The 21,376-nt window shown below is 34.9% G+C and overlaps 3 protein-coding genes and 1 long non-coding RNA gene across 6 annotated transcripts; 1 reads left to right on the top strand and 3 right to left on the bottom strand.

The window, feature by feature from the left end:
* Nucleotides 1–1,194: 1,194 nt before the first annotated feature.
* Nucleotides 1,195–4,418, top strand: LOC119982876. Of its 2 annotated transcripts, none has more exons than XR_005464518.1 (4): nucleotides 1,195–1,295; nucleotides 2,103–2,203; nucleotides 2,442–2,533; nucleotides 4,080–4,418. It is a non-coding gene; the product is annotated as an uncharacterized LOC119982876 (long non-coding RNA). The 2 variants fall into 2 exon arrangements; XR_005464519.1 differs by lacking the exon at nucleotides 4,080–4,418 and adding an exon at nucleotides 2,705–3,015.
* LOC119982875 (MADS-box transcription factor 23-like) lies at nucleotides 1,445–9,684 on the bottom strand. Of its 2 annotated transcripts, none has more exons than XM_038826464.1 (9): nucleotides 9,618–9,684; nucleotides 9,037–9,229; nucleotides 4,604–4,682; nucleotides 3,504–3,565; nucleotides 2,746–2,845; nucleotides 2,602–2,643; nucleotides 2,430–2,513; nucleotides 2,023–2,171; nucleotides 1,445–1,928 (listed from the first exon to the last, which is right to left on the bottom strand). In XM_038826464.1, the coding sequence occupies exons 2-8, from the start codon at nucleotides 9,216–9,218 to the stop codon at nucleotides 2,034–2,036; spliced, it is 687 nt and encodes a 228-aa protein (XP_038682392.1). In that variant the 5' UTR covers nucleotides 9,219–9,229; nucleotides 9,618–9,684; the 3' UTR covers nucleotides 1,445–1,928; nucleotides 2,023–2,033. The 2 variants fall into 2 exon arrangements, with proteins under 2 accessions (XP_038682392.1, XP_038682393.1); XM_038826465.1 differs by having other exon boundaries at nucleotides 1,445–1,903.
* Nucleotides 9,685–10,600: 916 nt separating this feature from the next.
* LOC119981952 (acetyl-coenzyme A carboxylase carboxyl transferase subunit beta, chloroplastic-like) lies at nucleotides 10,601–11,482 on the bottom strand (the record flags this gene model as incomplete). The annotated part of the gene is given in 1 exon segment (XM_038825092.1): nucleotides 10,601–11,482. A coding segment is annotated over 1 exon segment (882 nt), but the record flags the coding sequence as incomplete, so codon positions are not given.
* A 6,061-nt stretch (nucleotides 11,483–17,543) lies between these two features.
* LOC119981951 (L-type lectin-domain containing receptor kinase IX.1-like) lies at nucleotides 17,544–19,697 on the bottom strand. Its single transcript, XM_038825091.1, has one exon. The coding sequence runs from the start codon at nucleotides 19,695–19,697 to the stop codon at nucleotides 17,544–17,546; it is 2,154 nt and encodes a 717-aa protein (XP_038681019.1).
* Between the last annotated feature and the right edge of the window lie 1,679 nt (nucleotides 19,698–21,376).

Raw genomic sequence — 21,376 nt, 5'->3', positions numbered from 1 at the left:
AAAACTTGGCCTGCAATATGAAGATATTATTACATATTACCTTTGGCCTTACTTATTTTCTGTGTAATTACTTATCGTTTTCTCCCAAGATAGGCGTTGTTTCGGTGCGTTCTGTCGATAGTATCATAAGCCACGCCACTGTATATGGGGATTGATGATGTTAAAAATCAACTACTTGCGGCTAAGCATCCTTTTATTTTCCTTGGCTGCTTATGCTCTTCTCGAAGGTAGAAGCTTGATATTGAGGTAGCTTTCTTACAAGTTTAAATCAAAATTTAGTTTCATATTCATGTACAGATGACTCTGCCGCCATTTGAAAAGTGTTTGCAATTTATGTGAAGAGCATTTCTTAGTTAAACATTTGAAGTTATTTTAGGATTTACAGATAGATTACCTTTGGTTAAATATTTACTGAAAAATAAGAAAAAATACCTTAAAAGGCATGAAAGAAAAACATTTGTCTTGTCCAACATCTGTATAAAAGAAGGGCAAGATAAAAATCCAAGGAGAAAGAGAACCTGCGGTTTTTTATGGTACGCCTTTCATTTCGAGGATAGAATTCGACTTGTAGAAAATAGTGGAAGATGGTACCCCATCAAACGGCTCCATTAGTGATGGAATAGGATCACGCATTTTGGCAAATGGGGGAGCATGTTCCTGCTTAGTGGTTTTCTTTTTATATCATCTAATTGGGTTTGACATTGTAATTCAGAGAAAGGATCTAAATAATGACTTTGCTGACGCGAAATAACAATGACATTGGGGAAATGGAATTGTATGCCATATGCTGAGTGTCTTCCTTTTCTTATGGAAGAACAATTATTGCAGTGGGCTTTATGAGTCCTGGAAAATGGGATTGAAGTATGATTTTTTTGAGATATCTTGGGACTGGCATTTGACAAATGGAACTGACATTCCTGATTTCGATACTGCTTGAACGTTAATGTTTCCCTCATCTGTCATATATTAATTTGGGAACTTTGCCCATCTTTCTCCCCCTACTTTTACTTGAAATATTTACTGGATTTAATCATGGCTGTTGTTGCTTTTTTCTGTGTTGTATGTGCATATGTGATAATATGTGTGCAATTGACTCAACTTTTCATTACTATTATACCTGAATAGTGTCTTAAATGTATGCATATATCAGTGAGAAAATCCTATTCTTGTTTTCTTTAAATATTCTTTTGAACTTCGTTGGTTTGTTTCGAACTAGTAATTGTTATTCAAAGGCTGAAAGCTTGGCTTGATGTCACAAATGGCTGAGGACTTCTTGTTCTATATATATTTATGAGGTAAGGCATTTTTATTCCAATCAAAAGAGGTAAGGCATTCTTATGACATTTTTAATGAAGCTGCTTAAAATTTCAGATATCATTTTTAGATGATTTTCTTTGGCTCAATTTGAAAATACTTCACTTTCCATCTTGAAGTGTGTGTTTAGTGCTCTATCGTCTTTCTATTTTACTTTATTTTATTTTTTTTTTTTTTTGGTGAAAAAAAATGTATTGCTGCTCTTCACAGAGTTGAAGATCTTATGTTACTAGCTATAACTTGAAAAAAGTTTATGATTATTATGGAATGGGAATTATTGTTCCTAATGTAAGCGAATCTTCATTAAACAAATATATGTACCACAATCGCGACAAATAGTTCAATTACATTGATCATGACAACTTTTTTAAGTATCTGTTTCATTTTGCATAAGAAAAAGCTTTCCCATTATTGCATAAATTTACAGCAAAACATAGAGCTTGTTTTATAGAATCTATATTACCATTTTAGTGCTCCCGCTTCTGAAATAATTCTGTCTAGTAGCTGAAATGAGAGATCTTCTATAGAAACTTGGTTCGTTTCTGACTTTGTGGCTAGTTGCAAGTGGTCACTGCTGACATCTATCCCCCTGCATTTGCTATTGAAGTTGTAATCTGTTGCAAAATTTGAAAATATTTCCAGGTTGCTATCAAAGTGAAGCTTTGGGCTTGTAGCTAGCTTTTCAACAATAATGAGAACAAAATTTACCATGATTTTGTTTATTTTGCTGATTTATCATTGTTGTGTTGTTGTGGCGGGCTTAATTGGAGATCGATGGATGTATGCAGATCATAATTAAAGATGAGTGCTGGTCGTGAACTTCTTGTCTCTTCATTGACATCCCTTGCCCCATAAACCTGAGACCCATAAAAAATTCTGTTATGCTGAGGTAAACAATAAACCTTTTCCGTTGTAAAATTTCAAGACAACCTCCACAAGCTCTGTGGTTGTGGGAATTAACTGAGGATGTCGATTTTTTTTTTCTTCGAAAGGAGGGGGGGGGGGTGTTACTTGAATAATTTGGTAGCTCTTAGGTTTATAGGTATACAGACTGAATTAAGGTGCTAGGGGAGGTTAATGGGAATTTTCATTTGTGATGCTTTTCAATCAAGTACCTTCTTTTGCAGTTCCTTATTTTCATGACGGATGAGGTCTACCTTCTTGAGAAGTTCCTGATTCTCTTGATGAATGAGAGTTCTCTGCAATGAAGTCCATGAAGGTCAGTTATATGCAATTTTTTTTTGTCAGAAAATGACTTCGTGAAAACTGAAAAGATAACCTAAATACCTTCTGGGTCAGTTCTTTAATTTCGTCGGTTAAAATTTGGTCCTGCACAGAAATATAAATACATTAACAATGATATACTAATATGATCAAGTTAAATCTTTAGTATGTCGGGTGCAAGTTGCAGTGGTGGTTACTGCTCTGAACCTTTTTCATGCGGATACCCTTCAAACTTATTTCGAGTTGGTGTTCCAAGTTCTGTAGATCTTTGACACTCAAACCAGAGAGTTCTTCCCCCATCAGTTTCCTGCATGCATCAAAGTGACAAATTAATGTTTGGCATGAATAGCTAATTTTTGAAAACTATAACTTGAAGGTTGAATCTAATAAATCTACAACTACTGATCTTTTATTTATAAAGTGAATGCTTCTTTAGGATGAAGGAACAAATAAAATTTGGCTCTCTTTATCTGTTCATTCATTGTTTACTTTTCAAATACTTTGAATAAACTTCAGCAGACATTCTTTCTCACATCTTGTCATGACTTTTTCGGGTCATGCCAGGAAATATCTATGATGAAATCATATGGCTAAGAACTTTTATGATTTATATGCTCTGCGAAGTGTTAGAGATTTAAATCTGAGTTAGCTTGATATTCTGAATTGGGCATCAACTGGGAAAAGTCTTAATCTTATAGATTGATGAGATAGTTTATTTTAGGAAGGATGGGTGGATATTGGAAGCTACTCAAGGTGCTGGGTTGGGAATAGTTTATTCATGTTTTTCAGATTTTACGCTGAATCCATGACAAGGGAATTCCAACCCTAACCCCTCCTCCCCTCTGGAAAAAAGGCCAAAATGTTCACTCATTGGGACTCGATTTAGTGCTCCCAGGAGTTGCCTAGTGACTGAAAATAGATTCATCCAGCACGTCAAAAGGGTATAGGGGATGTAGATGGATTACCTGTGGCATTCTTGCAAGTATCGTAGTTGTTGCCTCAAGGTTGCTACCTCCCTTTGCCAAAACTAGAAAGAACAACATAAAAGTAATGAGAAGACATTTTGGAGTAGTAATACATATGCTACTGATGTTGAAATAAAAGGAATTGTAGAACGTGAAGACATTATGAAGGATAAAATTGATGCTTAGATATTAGGTTCATGCATATCATTATTTTCTATGCCGCATGAAAACGTCGAACTCGTGACCTTGAGAATACACTCATTATCAATATCATCATCACTTTGTTTGTTGAGGGGCTTCTCAGGTGCGGAATCCCACACTTTATTTAAAGTGTGGGATCCATCTAACATCATTCACGCGCGGACTCCATCAAGTGTGGGGGCCACACTTACACATTATGAATGGTGTGAGATGGATCCCTCATTTTAAATAAAGTGAGGGATCCCTCACTTGAGAATTTTCATTGTTTAACATATAATATATAGTGTCTCAATATTTGATAGTCAAAGCATTCATATACTGTATTGAAAATTAGTCGGAGAATTTAGATTGGAAATTTACGAGAAAACTACGCAGGGTTGCTGAGGCTGCTATACTGAAATTTTGATGCAATGACACTTATTTCTTAACTGGTGTAATAGCAGTTGATGGGTTAGAGAATGAGTTGATAGCAAATCTGATCTCTTTTATTGATCATGTTGTGAAGTTGGTGTACTTCTGGTGGTGCTTGTACTCTACATATCTATGTTCTACTCTAATACTTCGGAGTCCCTTAATTTCTATTTCTAGCATTATCATGTGCAAGGATGGATACTAATTGTTAAGCGGTTCCTCATGATGTGAACCAAAAATATGTTTTCTTATAATTATAGATATTTATAAGAAATTAAAAAATTACAAAAAAACTTTCCACAACTTTTAAGTTAGCATTTAAGTTTCATGGAATAGTTGATAGTTTATTTCACAGCTTATAAATTAGCATTCAAAATGATGAAAATAAGCTCTACCAAACATGTAAACATGTATCTTGCACTAGAGAAAACAGCACATTTTGAAATCGTAAGGCTAAAGAAACTTTGGAAACACAATATGTAGTTTACCTTAATTTCTGAAGTGGGACTCAATAGCTGCTGGTTGTCCTCTGTCACTTTGTTGAAGCGTTCAATAACTGATTTCATGCTGAATGGAAGTACAGGCCAAATACATTAGACTCCATAATCTTTAAAGTCAATTTTTTAACATGGCAAAAATAACAATAAATGGCTCTTCAGTTTGGTTGAGTGAAATATTTCTCGTGTCTACAATTTTCACCCAATGGTGGAAAATATTGCAGTGTTCTCAGATCCGTTCAATGGAGCATCTTTGCAACACAATTTATAAGGAATGAAGTACCAACTTCTAGTCAAAACATCATCATGCATTGAGAGCAAAAAGAATATATATATATATTCTCACTGTTCACTACGTTGATGGTTTGAGACGACTCCTTGCATGCAAAATAATTTGTCATGAAATGTAGACTCCAAGGATACACTTCACGGTAAGAAATCTCCCCCGCACGTACGTACAAGCTACCATTCAAAATTTCCTGGTTGATCGATCGTATTGACGATTACAAGAGTAATTCTCCCAGATGATCATTGAATGGGTTAGCTTTGACCCAATGCTTATAGTAGATGAAGCCTTGATAGAATTGTCAGACCATATATTCCAGTTGATGACCCTTCTTCTGATGACGATGATTCCCAATAACTAAGCAAAATCTCGACGTCGCTCATACTGATAATAACAAAATTATCCCTTCAATTAGAAGAAGACACGTACGTGTCACCCCACTAACTTATAAGGCGGTGATTGGGTTTGGAAACAACTTGGTCAACCAAGATATCATCATGGCAGAACTCCCTGGTACGGCCTAACAGGCACAACCTTGGAAACCCATGTGACCAAAACTTATTGCCGAACATGAAGGGAATCAAGAGATGATTCACCCTTGGATATTTCATCCGCAATCAAGGGTAATTAGTTATTCTTGATTCATATAAAAGGGGATCTAGACCCAGGTAAATCTGGATCATTCTCACTTTTTGTCTACTGACTAAAGAGAGAGCGCTCCAAATACCAAGCAATCTCCATAGCCTTATTTTCCATCGAATTGACTTGAGCGTCAAAGTGAACCCTAAGGTACTCGGGGACCCTATAGCTCACACTTTCTCCTGTACAGGGGAAAAATATTTATTTCATGATCTCTAGTTCGACCACTGGTATATCGGTAGATCCGAGTGGTAAGATAACCTTGCAATCGAGGAACCAATCTGATTTTGCACGTCAGCAAATACATATATACATACACCGACTGAGCAACTTTTACCTATGATTCAACCTTTTTAGTTCCGATGATTTTTAGATAATCTCTCTATGCCTCGTTTCACACACCTCTTACCCGAGAAATATGCATACATGGATCGGACAAAACCTATTGCCCTTAAGATTTTAGGTGTAAATGAGTTTTCAAAAGTGTATGTTGGCAAACTAAACCTACTCCCATCATATCTCCCCAACAGCAAATATCCTGAGACTATTTCGAAGAAGAATTACGAGTCTTCTACAATCATTTATAAATTCGGTGCAATGACCTATAATTCGGTGGCGGCTCTGGGGTGGACCGGCCCGGGCCCCAAAGTAGAACATGTGAGATGTCTCATGGGCTACAACGTTGTACAAGTGCTAAACTAGAACGTGTTTTTGAAACTTACTTGCCAACTATTGCTGAGAAGTTTACTAATTAATTGTCTAAAATATATTTATTTATTTATGATTTATATATTGGAATGAAATTTTGATGCCTTTTCTATTAGTACCGAACGCTCATATCAGCCAAAGAAAGAAAAAAGCAAAGACAACCAAACTTCAGAATGAGAATAATCCGGAAAACATAACACAATCCAACAACAAAATTACAAATAATCAACTAATACATACGTTAGCAGGAGAAATCGATTAAACGATTCTCCCTAATCTCTAAACTCTAAACTACTACATCCATAAAAAAAAGAACAACCGGAAACGATTCCTCTTCATGCATGTATGTTAGTAGGTATTTTGGTGATATCATTGTTTTAGTATTATTATGCCAACATAACAATTCATGAATCACATACATGACCGAATGTTCATATATAGTTAAAACAAGAAGGTTAATTTTTGTTGTACGGAGATCCAAAGCAACAAGAAGATGATGAGAGTGTAGCTAGTCTGTATATATGCGTGTATATATATATATATATATATATATATATATATATATATATATATATATATATCATGCATGCAAAATACTGAATGCACCACAAAATCTTAATCTAATTAACAAGCCAAACAATTCAAGGATCAATTATAGCTATATGATAACTACAACATTAATAACTAAAACAAGAGCATTGGTTTTTTTTTTTCAGAATGAGAAGGATTCGGAAAACATAACACAATCCAAAAACAAAAATTACAAATAATATAGTAACAAAGGAAGAGAGATGCAGCTAATACGTACGTACGCTAGCAGGAGAAATCCACTAAAATAACAATTTAGAGCTTATTTGTTGTCAAAATAAGCTGTAAAAAATAAGTTAGCTTATAAGTTGTGAAATAAACTGTTGGGTGTTTGTCGAAACTTATAGCATAACTAGCTTATAAGCTCTAAAAAGGCCTATTCAAATTTAATTTAAAAGATGAAATAAATTTTTTTATAATATTATATATAATATTATCTTAATAAAAAAGAAGAAACAAAAAAAAATATAAGCTCTAAAATAAGCTTCAATTTGAAACTTATTTTTTTGGAGCTTATTAAAACTTATAAGCTAACTTATGTGGGGTGTTTGGCAAAGCTTATTTTGAAGCTGATAAGTTTTTTTTTGGAGCTTATTAGAACTTATAAGCTAGCTTATGTGGGGTGTTTGGCAAAACTTATTTTGAAGTTAATAAGCTAACAACATCAATAACTAAAACAATTTCAGTCAAAACGGAACAATTCAAGGATCAATTATAACTATATGATAACTACAACATCAATAACTAAAACAAGAGCATTGTTTTTTTCAGAATGAGACGGATTCGGAAAACATAACACAATCCAAAAACAAAAATTACAAATAATATAGTAACAAAGGAAGAGAGATGCAGCTAATACGTACGCACGCTAGCAGGAGAAATCCACTAAAATATTTAGCTCTGTTTGGTAGAGCTTATTTGCTGTCAAAATAAGCTGTAAAAAATAAGTTAGCTTATAAGTTGTGAAGTCAACTGTTGGGTGTTTGTTGAAACTTATAGCATAACTAGCTTATAAGCTCCAAAAAAAGTCTATTTAAATTTAATTTAAAAGATGAAATAATTTTTTTTATAATATTATATATAATATTTTCTTAATAAAAAAGAAGAAAAAAAAGAAAAAAAAATATAAGCTCTAAAATAAGCTTCAATTTGAAACTTTTTTTTTAAAACTTATAAGCTAGTTTATGTAGGGTGTTTGGCAAAGCTTATTTTGAAGCTGATAAGTTTTTTTTTGGAGCTTATTAGAACTTATAAGCTAGCTTATGTGGGGTGTTTGACAAAACTTATTTTGAAACTAATAAGCTAACTTATAAGCTTCAAAATAAGCTTTACAACGAGTACAATATCTATGAGGATAGTTGGGCCTATACTTCGTAAAAGCTGTTGAAAGAAATTCAAATTTTGTTTTTGTGTGTGTCCTATTGTGTAACGGAAGCTAAGCTAGTTTAAGGTTATAGTTAAGTAGTACAACATTTTGAAATTGAAACATGCATGCCTTTTCAAAAATCCATGAAATGCACTACTCATGTAAACAAAATGGAGAACAACACTACCAAGTTTGCCTATTCTAGATATCCAAGTTGGCCTTAAACTCGAGTCGAATAGACCGCATGCACAATCGAACAAAAATAGATCCCACTGGAACCACATAAATCCCACAGGCATATACGCCTTTGGCCGAAACCGATAACCAACTGGACTATCCTAGTTTGGTTGTAGAAATGCTTCTCATCAAACAGTATATAACCTATCTTGGTGATGTCATTGTTTTAGTATTATCATACCAAAATAAGAATTCATGAATCACCTACACGACCGAATGTTCGTATATAGTTCAAACAAGAAAGTCAATGTTGTTGTGCGAAAATCCCAAAGCAACAAGAAAGATGATGAGAGTGTAGCTATATATCCTGTACATATGTGTGTATACTATCTGCAGCTAATATATTCTCATGCATGCAAAAATATTAATACAAGACAAAATCTTCATCTGATTAACAAGCCAAACAATTCAAGGATCACACACACACACACACACATATATATACCTATGCACAAGAACACACACACATAAAGTTACTTCAATACATGTAAGCATATACCATCTCTACATCTACAGCAAAAATCAAACTAAACACCGTTAATTTCAAGAAAAAAAAAATTGACGAGGAGAAAAAAAGGGAGAGAGAAGATATTGACTGACCTAGTGTTAGAATACTCATAAAGCTTGCTAGTGCTGGAGAAGACGATGACTCCAACTTCTGCATCGCAAAGAATTGATAACTCTCTTGCCTTCTTCAGCAACCCATTTCTTCTTTTCGAAAAGGTCACCTGCCTGTTCGTCGAATTATCGATCCTTCTAATCACAATCTTCCCTCTCCCCATCTCACCCTTCTCTGTAATTAACCAAGATCAGCAATTAAAGACATGATCAATACTTGTAAACCAGTGTTTATCGACATTAATACAAGTAACGATGTGTATAATCGCGGAAAATAAATAGGTCAACCATCCACAGATCAAAATTTTTCAGAAAAATGATAGGGCAAGTCCAGTGCACAAGTCTCACGAAGTGAAGAAACCAAATTAACTATAAGCATCGAAAATCAGACAAGAAAATGACAAAATTAAAGAAAGAATAATTTGAGCAAAAGAGATCCAAACTAGCAAATTTTATATCTATATAACTGAAAGCAAGCTTAATTATTAGGGAAATTAAGAGTAACTGATTTATTAAAAGAAAGAAAGAAAGAAGAAGAAGAAATTAAAGCTTTGAGAACTTACTTGATTTGTAGAACCTGTAAAAAGCAGCAAGCTTTAAATGGAAACGAAAAGAGTGGTTTCTTTGAAGATCAGTAAAAGGATCTGCTTGTAAGAAGATATATATTAAGTGTGTGGAAACAAACCACTAATGGTTTTCTTTTTATTATTATGGAACCGTAGTGGTTTACATAGCTGTTTTTGAGGTATTATGTCGCGAGTATACGAATCTTTCTATACTTTCTGTGCCTGCAATGACAGCTGTCATGGCGAATCAAACTAAGCCATCTCCGCTTCTGTTGGAGAATCAGAGGAGCAGTTAAAGTTACAGAGACAGATTTTGACAATCAAGTGTTACGCCCAGCAAGCGAGTGTGGAAGTGAGTATACGCGCGAGAGTGGGTGGAAATAATATCCAAGGAGGCTTGATTCGGGGGAAGTGATGAAACTGACTGTCGTATAGATCATCAACACGTGCTGACGTGCTGTCACCCGAACCAAGGGCGCTCATGAACTTTTCCCCAAAAAATAGAACAATAAATAAAATATGAAAAAGAAATCAGAGAGAGACAGAGAATTGTTTTTTTTTTTCAAAATGATATGTGTCCATTATCGAGATGGCATGAGAAGAAATGTTGGGACCATTTTATATTAAATGGTTCTCACACTTCGCCTTATGACACCTAGATTATGGACATCAAAATTATGGACATATAGTGCTTCTATTTTTTTAAATAGCCCAATTATTTCTATAAATTAACAACTATGTAGATTGTTTCGGGTGGCTTTCTAATTAGTTTTTTGTATTTAATGAATCCTAAAATAGATTATTAAATTATATGATTATGTGTGAGGGGTGTGTATATAGGCCTAGTTTGGTAAACAATTTTCAAAGTAACATATGTGCTAGCTGAAATTATGATAGCAGAAATATTGAACAATTTTTTTAATAATAGATATGCTATCGGAATGCTTGGTAGTATTTGATTGAAATTTTGTTAATAGCAATTATGTTGTGTAACATATTGTGCCCTTGTCAAATAAATATTCAGCCGCTTGTGAACCTTCAGGGACTGTCTTATTCAATGTTTGCTCAATTACTCTTTTACCTGCAAATGCAATGTAGGCATTTGGTTCGGCAATAATGATATCTCCCAACATCCCAAAACTTGCTGTCACTCCGCCAGTAGTAGGAGATGTAAGGATTGATACATAAAATAACTTTTTATTTGATTGATAATCAAATAAAGCGGAAGATATTTTAGCCATTTGCATCAAGCTCAAACTTCCTTCTTGCATGCGTGCTCCTCCAGAAGCACACACTAGAATAAGAGGTAAAAATTGATTGGTAGCATACTCGATCAAACGGGTAATTTTCTCTCCTACCACGGATCCCATACTCCCTCCCATAAACATAAAATCCATAACTCCAATTGCTACGGGAATACCATTTAGTTGACCTGTACCTGTTTGAACAGCCTCGGTTAATCCTGTCTTTCTTTGATAAGAGTCAATACGATCTTTATAAGGTTCCTCCTCTGAATGAAATTCAATGGGATCTACAGAGACCATGTCTTCATCCATAGGATTCCAAGTGCCTGGATCAATCGAAAGTTCAATTCTATCTGAACTACTCATTTTCAAATGAGATCCACATTGTTCACAAATATTCATTTTTGACTTAAAAAATTTCTTATAATTTAATCCATAACAATTTTCGCACTGAACCCAGAGATGCCTGTATTTTTGAGTTACATCGAGATCATTAGAACTTTCTCTTAGAGTGAAATCAATATCATTCGTGATAGGTCTTAGAGTAGAACTCTCGTTTTCACTATTATTTTCGTCGTACCTACAAATGGAATTATAAATGTATTATGCATTTTAGTTGTAATTGAGACATATAAATACATTTAATCATAAAAATTAAATATATTAAATAAAGATAATTAATTTATTAAAAAACAAACATAATTAATTAATTTTGTTGTAATAGATAATTAACTATATAATTTATAAAAATTGTGATATTTAAAAAAGCCCTTCCATAATAAGTGGACGTGTTCTTGAGTTAAGAGTCAGGGTATAATTGGAATAAGAACAAAAGAATGGAGACAAAATAGACAATATCAATAACATGCTAGTAAAATGCTTAAAAGTTGTAGCATTTCCAAAATACAATAATATGCAATCAAAAGGCTCTCGAATTACATGCATCAAAAAGGTTGTTTGGATGGGTCATAACATTTATACTATAAAGTAGCATAAATGCTAGTAAATAGTATGATGATTTTATTTATAATAACAAAACAAAAGCCAAATAACATTATTCGCCAAATTAACTGTGTATTGGATAGCGATATTTTCTACACTTATTCAATGTCATGATAAACACACTTTATTATTATGTGTTTAGATGAATTGATTAGATGACAATTTAGAGGAGTTAATGTAGAGTGTTCTTGAGCTGTAATCTTATCAAACTTAAAAATGACTCATTTTACTCTATTTCAAAAGATTTTGTACGAAGAGCTCCATCCCAAATTTTAGAATAAATAGTAAAAAAAAACCACATGAAACCGCTCTGGTATTTATTATATTAATCTTCATTTTATGATAAAGTACTGGGTTTTTTATTTTATTTTATTTTATTTTATTTTATGTGACAAAGTAATTGTTTGGTACCGGAGAACCACAAACTGACACTCATATATGTGATATCTCTTATAAATTTCGAGTTCGAGCCTCCCCATCCTCTTCCCTTGTAATTAAAAAAAATTGTTTTATAATGCATTAAGGCGATAACATAGAGATTCTATTTCTCACACTTATTATGTAGTGTAATAAGTGAATGTAATGCTATGAGTAGTGTAACATAGTAACTAAATTCTTTTTGTACCATATTATAATGCATAAATGGAAAATAGTTAATTTTATATTATACAAACATGGCCAGCATATCATGGTTAGCTTGCTTGCATGGTCGATCATCCTAATTAATTAATTAATAAATATTAAATTTTATCATCATAATTAAAGTTTTAGAATTTTGTATTATTATTAAACTGGTAGTTGTAAGTTGCAACTGTCAATCGACAACTTCATGTGTGTGTGTGTATATATATACATGTTTGTCTATATACATTTGTTTTTACATTATATCTTAAAGATATTTATAATACATCACTATTCCATAAAGTTAATCAACTATGAAGTTGTGAACTAGGCTTGAAATGCACGGGCTGGGGTCCTGCAATATATATTTCAGGATATTTCCTGAAATTTTAAAGCTTAGCCATCCATTTGAAATGGATGGCTGAGATGAGTTTAGTGAATGACAGCTCCAAACATGGGTTTACTTTTCCAGATCTCCTCCATTCGCCGCCGTCGCGCCGGCCCCCACCATCACCAATCATTCTCTTCCCTCACAACCGCACGCCACCACCACCACCAATCAGGCAGACTCTCTCTCACTACGTTTATGCTTTGATTTTGATTTTTGATGAGTAAATCACAACTCCAAACATGGCAGCCATCACTGAACACCTGAGATCGATCTTTCTCCCCACACTAATCGGGTGTCTCTCTGTGTCAATGGGATGGGTCTACTGACAGTGCAGAGCGAAGGATGAGTTCTATTGAAGGGGAGAGAAGAAGAAAGAGAAAAGAGGGAAGGGAGAGTCTACTTGAGAGTGGTTCTACTTCTACCCTTGTTGAGTCATCATCCTGCACACCATTAGATGAAACAGATAACTAGGATTAAAAACATTTCCTGAAATATGCATTGCAGGACCCACCATCCCGAAATGCACATTGTAAGCATCTCCAATTAGTGTGCATGATTTCAGTTTTCATTTATTTTTAAAAAAATTTATTTTGGAAGATAGAGAATTGAAATTTGCAAGGGAAAAAAAAATTATATACACTCCATGTGATTTAGTCGAATTTAGATACAAGGTTCAAAAGTTTCGAGATTCACCTCCTATGATCTGATCTATATAAACAGATTTCCTGTTGACTAACTTCTGTTATCGACATATTCACGTGCATGTCACCTAGAACACAATTCATCAAAAACACCTCAAAATCCTTGAAAAATAAACTCCCAAAGACCCAAACTCTATATAAAATGACCAAATCCACGAGAAAACATGGCTTTGTGTAGCTTAGACGTAATGGGAAACAATCCGTACATATGTTACAGGATAGGGGGAGTGAGTGCTATAATTCTACTATTAATTTGCCTACAAAAGTAATTAGTGCATAACAGCTTAAAAGGATTGATTAAATATTGTTAAAAATGACATTTTATGGATCTTGATTGGCTATGACGCACGTGACCGGAGAGAGAAAATCGTTGCTTTATAGCAAATGGTAGCAAATAGGGATCCGGGGGAGGACCAGTGAAACACTGCAATCCAACCGGTGCATCAAATTAATAAAAGTTAGAAAATTTATGAATGTGTAATATTTAACATAACAAATTCAATCGTATTTTTTTATGCGAAATAAAAATCAAATTTAACATAAAAATTCTAGACCGTTAGATATAAACTTAAAACATTCGATTTTCAATCACAATGAATTTGATTTTTGTTTCAAACAAAAAAAAAAGACTGTTGAATTTGTCAAGCTAAATACTACACATTCATGAATTTTTTTTTAAAATTTTAAATTTTTTTTGGTGCACCCACCAATCCAGCCAATAGAGATACAGTATATTATACTATTCATTTCACTGATCAAGTCCCAAGATTATATTTCTTATTAATTAAGCAACATATAATTAATATATACAACTATATATATTATGATGGCCGAGCTGAACTTGATGCCATCGAGCTAAGGGCCTTATCTAACTGTGTGCTTTGTTGGAGTTGGAAGCCCGGGGCCTGCTGTAATAAAATTACAGCAGGTCCCGCTGTAATGTATTTTTAAGGTAATAAAAAATTTTAATTTTATTTTTAAAAATCATAAATATGTAGTATTTTTCATAACGAATCCAACGGTATATTTTTTATTTGAAACAAAAATCAAATTCATCGGGATCAAAACATTGAATATTTTGAGTTTATATCCGATGGTGTAGAATTGTCGTGTCTTTTTCATGTTGAATTTGATTTTTGTTTCTAACAAAAAATATATCGTTGTGTTCGTTATGATGAACACTACATATTTATGATTTTTAAAAATAAAAATAAAAATTTTTAATGTTAAAAAAGCTTATTACAGTGGGGCCTGCTGTAATTTTATTACAGCATGCCCCGGGCTTCCGTTGGAGTTGCAGTGACGAGCTCCCCCAAAAAGGAGTACGTATGGTTCAAACAGAATATTCTGCAGTTGGTGAATATTCTCATCGTCACGTCGAAGGATGGTTGTTATAGTAGTCAGTGGTCACCTCTGCCCACCCTTTTACTTAAAGAAATATATATTATCACTGGTTTGGTAGACATTGCAAGTATTTTTTTCCGTCCAACTTATTGAAGTCATATTGTAAGTATACATTTCATGTCCTTATTGTAAAAAAAAGGGGGTAAAGCAATCAAAATTCATAGCTTAATTAACAGATTGAGACTTGGAACTTCTTAGACGTCCACGACGAAGGACGCAATGTCATCTGTCGCTAGCTAGATCGGCCGAAAGTAGCTCTCTCTAAAGCGTGTTGAGTTCATGGAAAAGAACCTGCTCAAGAGTCAAGAGTCAAGACACACATTGTGTTGTGTGGTAGAATCCTACATCGGTTGGTTTATTAAACCAATTAAATCCACCCCTTACTAAACAATAAGACCTTTTCATGAGTCTAGTGAGTTAGGCTTTGACTCTAGTACGTAGTTGGGCTTGCCTAGAGAGTTGGGTTTCGACTATTAGCAACTTGACTCATGAAGAACAATACCGTGTGGATCTGATGTATCTTTGGAACCGAACAATCTAAATCGGACGATATTATTAGTGTGGATTAATTATGACATTATGTATTGGAGTTATAAGTTTCACCAAACACCTGACAATTAATTTTAAGCGGGTTATAAGTTTCACCAAACAAACACCTTACCACTTATAAATTAGTGTAGTTTTTTCACAGGTTATAAGAGTATTGAATTTCAAAAAAATAAGTTGTACCGAATGGAGTTTGTGTTGTTACTTGTTAATGACATATCTTTGAAGAGTGAGATTGGCCAAGTGTCAATCATCAAGAAATCATAGACGAACATTGGCCAATTGCAACGAATGATTGGGTCAAGTGGGTTGTCCAGATAAATTATTATCAAATTAAGGTCCAAAACCCTCACATTAAACTAGTACTACTCATTCAAAACAAATAATAATGTCCTCTACCTCTTCAGTTGAGAGTTGAGACGTGAGCGTTTAATTAGTTTAGTATGAAACAAAAAGAAAGGTCGGAGAAAAGATTGTTTGTTAGTACGCTGTTACCAACATGTTTGATTGTCGTCATATGTTGTACTGACTTCACACTAAGCTAAGCTCTGCCAACTAATTAATCCAAATTTAATTCACACAATGTTCAGGCTATCTTTATTATTCTATACTTAATTAAATAAGTTGCGTTCACACAATGTTCAGTCTAGCTTTATTATTCTATACTTAATTAAATAAGTTGCGTTCACACATGTTCTTCTTATTTGAATTTCACAGCTGGAATTAAGAATTAGAAGAAATATTTAATAAATGATTTTTTTTAAAAAAAAATTATCTTCATTTGTAGTTGTAGGAGGATATGATATTAATTATTATTAAATATACCATGTAAAGCATCATCTTTAATCTCTGTTTGCTGCTAGTCATGCACACTGTACACAACATTCTAATTTGCAGAGATTCCATTGTTTCTCTACTAATTAGTACTAACTTTTTAAAGACGACTCGGGGGTTTCTAATTCTAAAAAATATACAATTATCATTTAAATGGTTTATAAGGTGTGTCATATTACGCAACACTTTTGTATTTTCTTTTTCTTCTTTTGGGTCTATTCTATTGCCCGTAAGTTCAGTGGGATAATAAAGATACAAAAGGGCCACAAACCAATTCAATTTTGTCCAATTAGTTTGCTATTAAAGAGGCCCAATAGGGGCTACAACATCCAGGCCCAATTGGGCCTTCAAATAAACGTATCAAAACTCAAAAGTACTTTATATCGGCCCTTCGTTTGTGGCCAGTTCAAAACACTCGTTGGGGGCCCATTGGTTCCTGCTAGTACATTTTTTTAATTCTAAGTATTTTGAAGACAGCCCATTAGAACAAGACCCAAAATGAACAATAACACTTTGATGTGTTCGGGTTAGATTTTCTAACAGTATCATAAGAAATTATATGCAGACACGCATGCCATGACAATTTAGAGTTTAAGTTAAATTTGGAGGAGATTGTCAAGATGATAGATTTACATATGAAACAGCCAAACAGGCATAGGTCACAAAAAGTGACAATGCCAATAACGCCAACCTGACGTCAATGTCAAGGACTACAAATTGGTCGGTATTTACTCCCAATATCCAATAAGAAATCAATGTTTGATGTACGGTCAATTGTAAAAACTGGTCATTCCATTCCATGCACAAAAACAATGAAGAGAAGACAGAAGCTCCTACTTATTAAACAATTAAGGAATTTATTTCTACGAAAGTTTATATATATATATATATATATATATATATACAAGAATTAAGAATGAAAAATCCATTTGCCGGCGGCCTTAAGTAGCACGAGAGAGTATCCCCTAACTATATAGACCTATCAGAAGAACATGTACAGGGAAATATTAAGCAGTAATGGTAGAGAATTAGAGATCACAGCAGCAGTGGGTATCCCAATTATGCCAGCCATTGAGTTGTACGCACATATTTAATGTGCATCATGTGGAGCCCACAAATTCACTTGAATCCTATGCATTCAACTCAACAATTGGGATAACTAAGATTTCATATATGACAGTTACATAAAACTATGAGGATATAGTGGTGTATTCTCTTGATTTAAATTCTGGGTTTGGGCAACTACTCCATTGTCATGAGTGGCATGATGATCATGATCACCAGAATACAAGAAACCCAGCATTTCATCCATTTCCTGTGAAGGAGTTACATATGCTAGAACTGGCATTTGTGATGGAAGTGTAGGCAATGGAGCTTCAAAATTAAGAACATTAATCACTTGCCGTGTTGAAGGCCGGAATGTATGGTTTGGATGTACGCACCATAGACCGACAAGGATCAACCTCTTCACTTGCTCCTCATCAAACTCTCTGCACAATTTTGGGTCTGCTGCTTCAAGTACATTCCCAGTTCCATGCAACTCCCAAACCCATTCTACTAGTCTTATTTCTTCGGCGTTCCTAGCATCAGCGGCCTTTCTACCAGAAGCTATTTCCAGAGCAACGACTCCGAAACTATATACATCTGTTGCTTTACTAGCCTTGCCTGACATTATATATTCAGGGGCCATGTAACCCATGGTCCCTGCCGGCATTGTGGTTTGACACCCTTTTGCGTGGTCAACAAGCCTGGCTAGCCCGAAATCTCCAAGCTTTGCATTGAAATCAGAATCCAACATAATGTTGCTTGATTTAATGTCTCTATGAAGCACGCATAAATCGCCTTCTTCGTGTAGGTAAAACAATGCCAAGGCCAAGCCTTGAACAATTTTGAATCTCAAAACCCATGTCAACAAGCTTTTACCTTTGAAAAGATGAGTGTCTAGGCTTCCTTGAGGCATAAACTCATAAACCAGCAAAAGGTCCTTTTGATGGCACCAGCCGAGGAGCTTCACCAGATTTTTGTGCCTTAATCGGCTAATGATCTTCACTTCCGATGCGTATTCTTTGGTTCCTTGTTTAGATGCACTTGATATCCTCTTCACAGCAACATAAGAATTCAAGTCTTTTGAAAAGCCTCTATAAACTGCTCCGAACCCTCCCTCTCCGAGCTTCTCATCTTCTGCAAAGTATTTGGTTGCCTCAGTCAATTCAATAAAAGAAAATTTCTTAGGTACTAAACCATTTTGAAATTCATCACCAAAAGAGACTTGGAATACAAAACCATTGAAATTTTCATCTTGTCTCATCTTCTTTGTCCTCAAACGGATGTGAAGGAAAATCATGCAAACAATTAAAAAACAAAATCCAATACCAAACCATGCCACCAATGTTATCCCAGTCCGTTCCCTTTCTTCTGGTTCTGGATTAGAACCGGAAAATGGACTCCGCACCTCTCTTAATGGATCAGATTCATTCAATCTAGAATCTAGAATATGTGAACGTGAATTGAAACTCCATGAACAAATGGTATTTATTTCAAATGCAATTCCAGTGCTAGCAGAGAAGCCAATAGTAACCCATTCAGGCAAGATTTCCCTCACATCAACTTCATAAGAGATTCTCCCCACACTGTGTTTCTGGCTTTTCTTATCAACATAAGCAAACTCAACACTTAGATTTTTCTTGATTGAATCATATGTGATCCATACTTCTGTACTGGTTCCATCCGGAATACTGCTGATCCAAGGCACATTTTTGACAGAGGTAAAAGAGTTAACATTGATGCCTACGTGATCATATGGTGGATCCCAATCATTTGAATAAGTATCAAACTCAACTGCAACAAAGGGAAAAAGCCCTTTGAGGAAAGGGTTACCGGCTACTGAAGACAAACCAAGGCCGCCACCAACAGCAAAATCAGAAGGACACCAGAAGTTGCATGGTGCAAGAAAAAATGTTAGACCATCTCCATAAATAGAATTCTCTTGTGAGTTGATAACAAAGGTGAAATGGGTATTGAAGCTTGAGAGATTTCCGGATATCTTGTCCCAAAGATGAAATGATTCCTTGTAAGTTGCACGACCAGAACTCCCTTCTTGTCCCCTGTCGCGCAAGTTCAAGGTGAGTTGAACCGTGCCAACCACCACGCTTGCGTGTCCATCCGTCACAATTTCTGGATGATTTGAATCAAAGCTGCTAAAGTTGAAGATCAAGGAACCTACAGTTTCAGGTGTGAGTACAAGAAACAAGAAACTACAGGTGGTGAAAAGAGTAATCAAATTAATGATATGCCATTGATGATCAAGAGAGTTCATGAAATTGACAGCAATCATGGTTCATCAAAAGGGATTGGTGTAGATTACTTAATATTTTTTTCATCGATAAAATCTTGTTCATTGTTGCAGTAGTAGGTTTTTATGTCCAACCAACACAAATGAAAAATCTTCTTTATCTATTTCTCTCAACTGCTTATTCCATAAGAGCATATTTTGGTCTGATTACCGAAAGGCCGGCATCTTTTGTATTTTTTTGTAAAGAGATTATAGAAAGAACAAGAATAAAAAGCATAAGAAAGGACAAGGAGATGGAGATAGAGATGGAAGAGAAAAAACAGAGTGATCATAAAAAAAGAATAACAAGGCCTTGTTTCTTGTAAAATGCGTGAAAAGTCCATAGCCGAATCACAATTTGTGAAAAGTCGGTCACAATTAGCTCCAAGAGCCCACACGCTTGAACACACATAAAGATCATTAGTGATCGCAAGTTGGTATATGCTGATGACTACTGCTACCTTAAAAATTTCTTGCTCACTAAAACTTTTCAATTCTGCATGATTAACTGAAACTTCAAACTCACATACATAGGTACATACGTAGTACTTTAGTAAAGATGATTTGAATAAGCCTTTTGATGATAGGTTTTTATAGCACTCGGCCTGAGTGGACGGATCCAGTGTTAAATTTGGTGGTGCTGGGCTAGCTATAGAGTGGAGAAAGGGCTCAATGCTCACAATCTCACTCGCCTAGGGGGTAAGTACAGAATATAATAGATAAAACCTTCCAAACTAGTAAGACTGATTTTCAGGGCTCAAAGATGGGCCTTGAGAAGCAAATTCGTTAGGGCTAGTATCTGCTGTCACAAAATGGACAATATCTTACTAGGTCTAGGACGGGGCGGGTTGTTGCAGTTGACATCTGAATTGAGTGGACAGGGCCACAAGCCTCTGCTATGTCAAACTTGGTGGTGCTGGGTGAGTCACCGAGTGGCAAATGGGCTCAATGCTCAAAATCTCACATTGCCCAAGAGAGACAGTGAAGTGCAAAATATAATAGACCAAATCTTCTAACCTAGTGAGCACGTTTTATGGGTCAAAGGACCCAGGAAAATAAATCTGTGCAGGCTAGTTATAGGCTGACCAAGCAGACAATATTCATTAGACCTAGAGTGGGCGGGGTCGTAAGTCTCTACAGTGTCAAGCTCGGTGGTGTTGGGCGAGCTACCTAGTGGCGAATGAGTGCTTAAATCCCACATCGCCTATGGGATATGTCAAATTTCCCAACTTAGTAAGAGTAAGACAAGTTTTTAGGGCTCCAAGATGGGCCTTAAGAAGCAAATCCATGAGGGCTAGTATAAACTGGCCCAAAACAAACAATATTTTACTAGGCCCAGGGAGAGGCGGACTGTTACATTTCCCTCTTGGAGTAATATCATCTTTTGACTTATCAAATAAACCTTATTCTAGAAAGAAAAATATAAAAGCAGGAAACTTTGTTTTTTTATGCATAAGCAGGGAAAGAGAAGATCCTAACCTACTAACAGCCTGGCACACATTGGGACAACTGAATAAAAATGTAAAGAGTTGCAATAATCAATATCAATGCATGCAGTTACAGTTGTAATAAGAAGTAAATTACCTCATGTCTTTCAATAGCTTAAGCTGTTGTTAGGCAGTCATATTTATGCACACTAACAGCTTTCTGTAACAGCTACAGCACTAATGCATCTAAATTAT

This window comes from Tripterygium wilfordii, chromosome 17 (assembly GCF_013401445.1).
Source record: "Tripterygium wilfordii isolate XIE 37 chromosome 17, ASM1340144v1, whole genome shotgun sequence".
NCBI lineage: Eukaryota > Viridiplantae > Streptophyta > Magnoliopsida > Celastrales > Celastraceae > Tripterygium > Tripterygium wilfordii.
The sequence above is the reverse complement of the archived record's forward strand: the minus strand, read 5'-3'. Positions and strand labels throughout refer to the sequence as shown.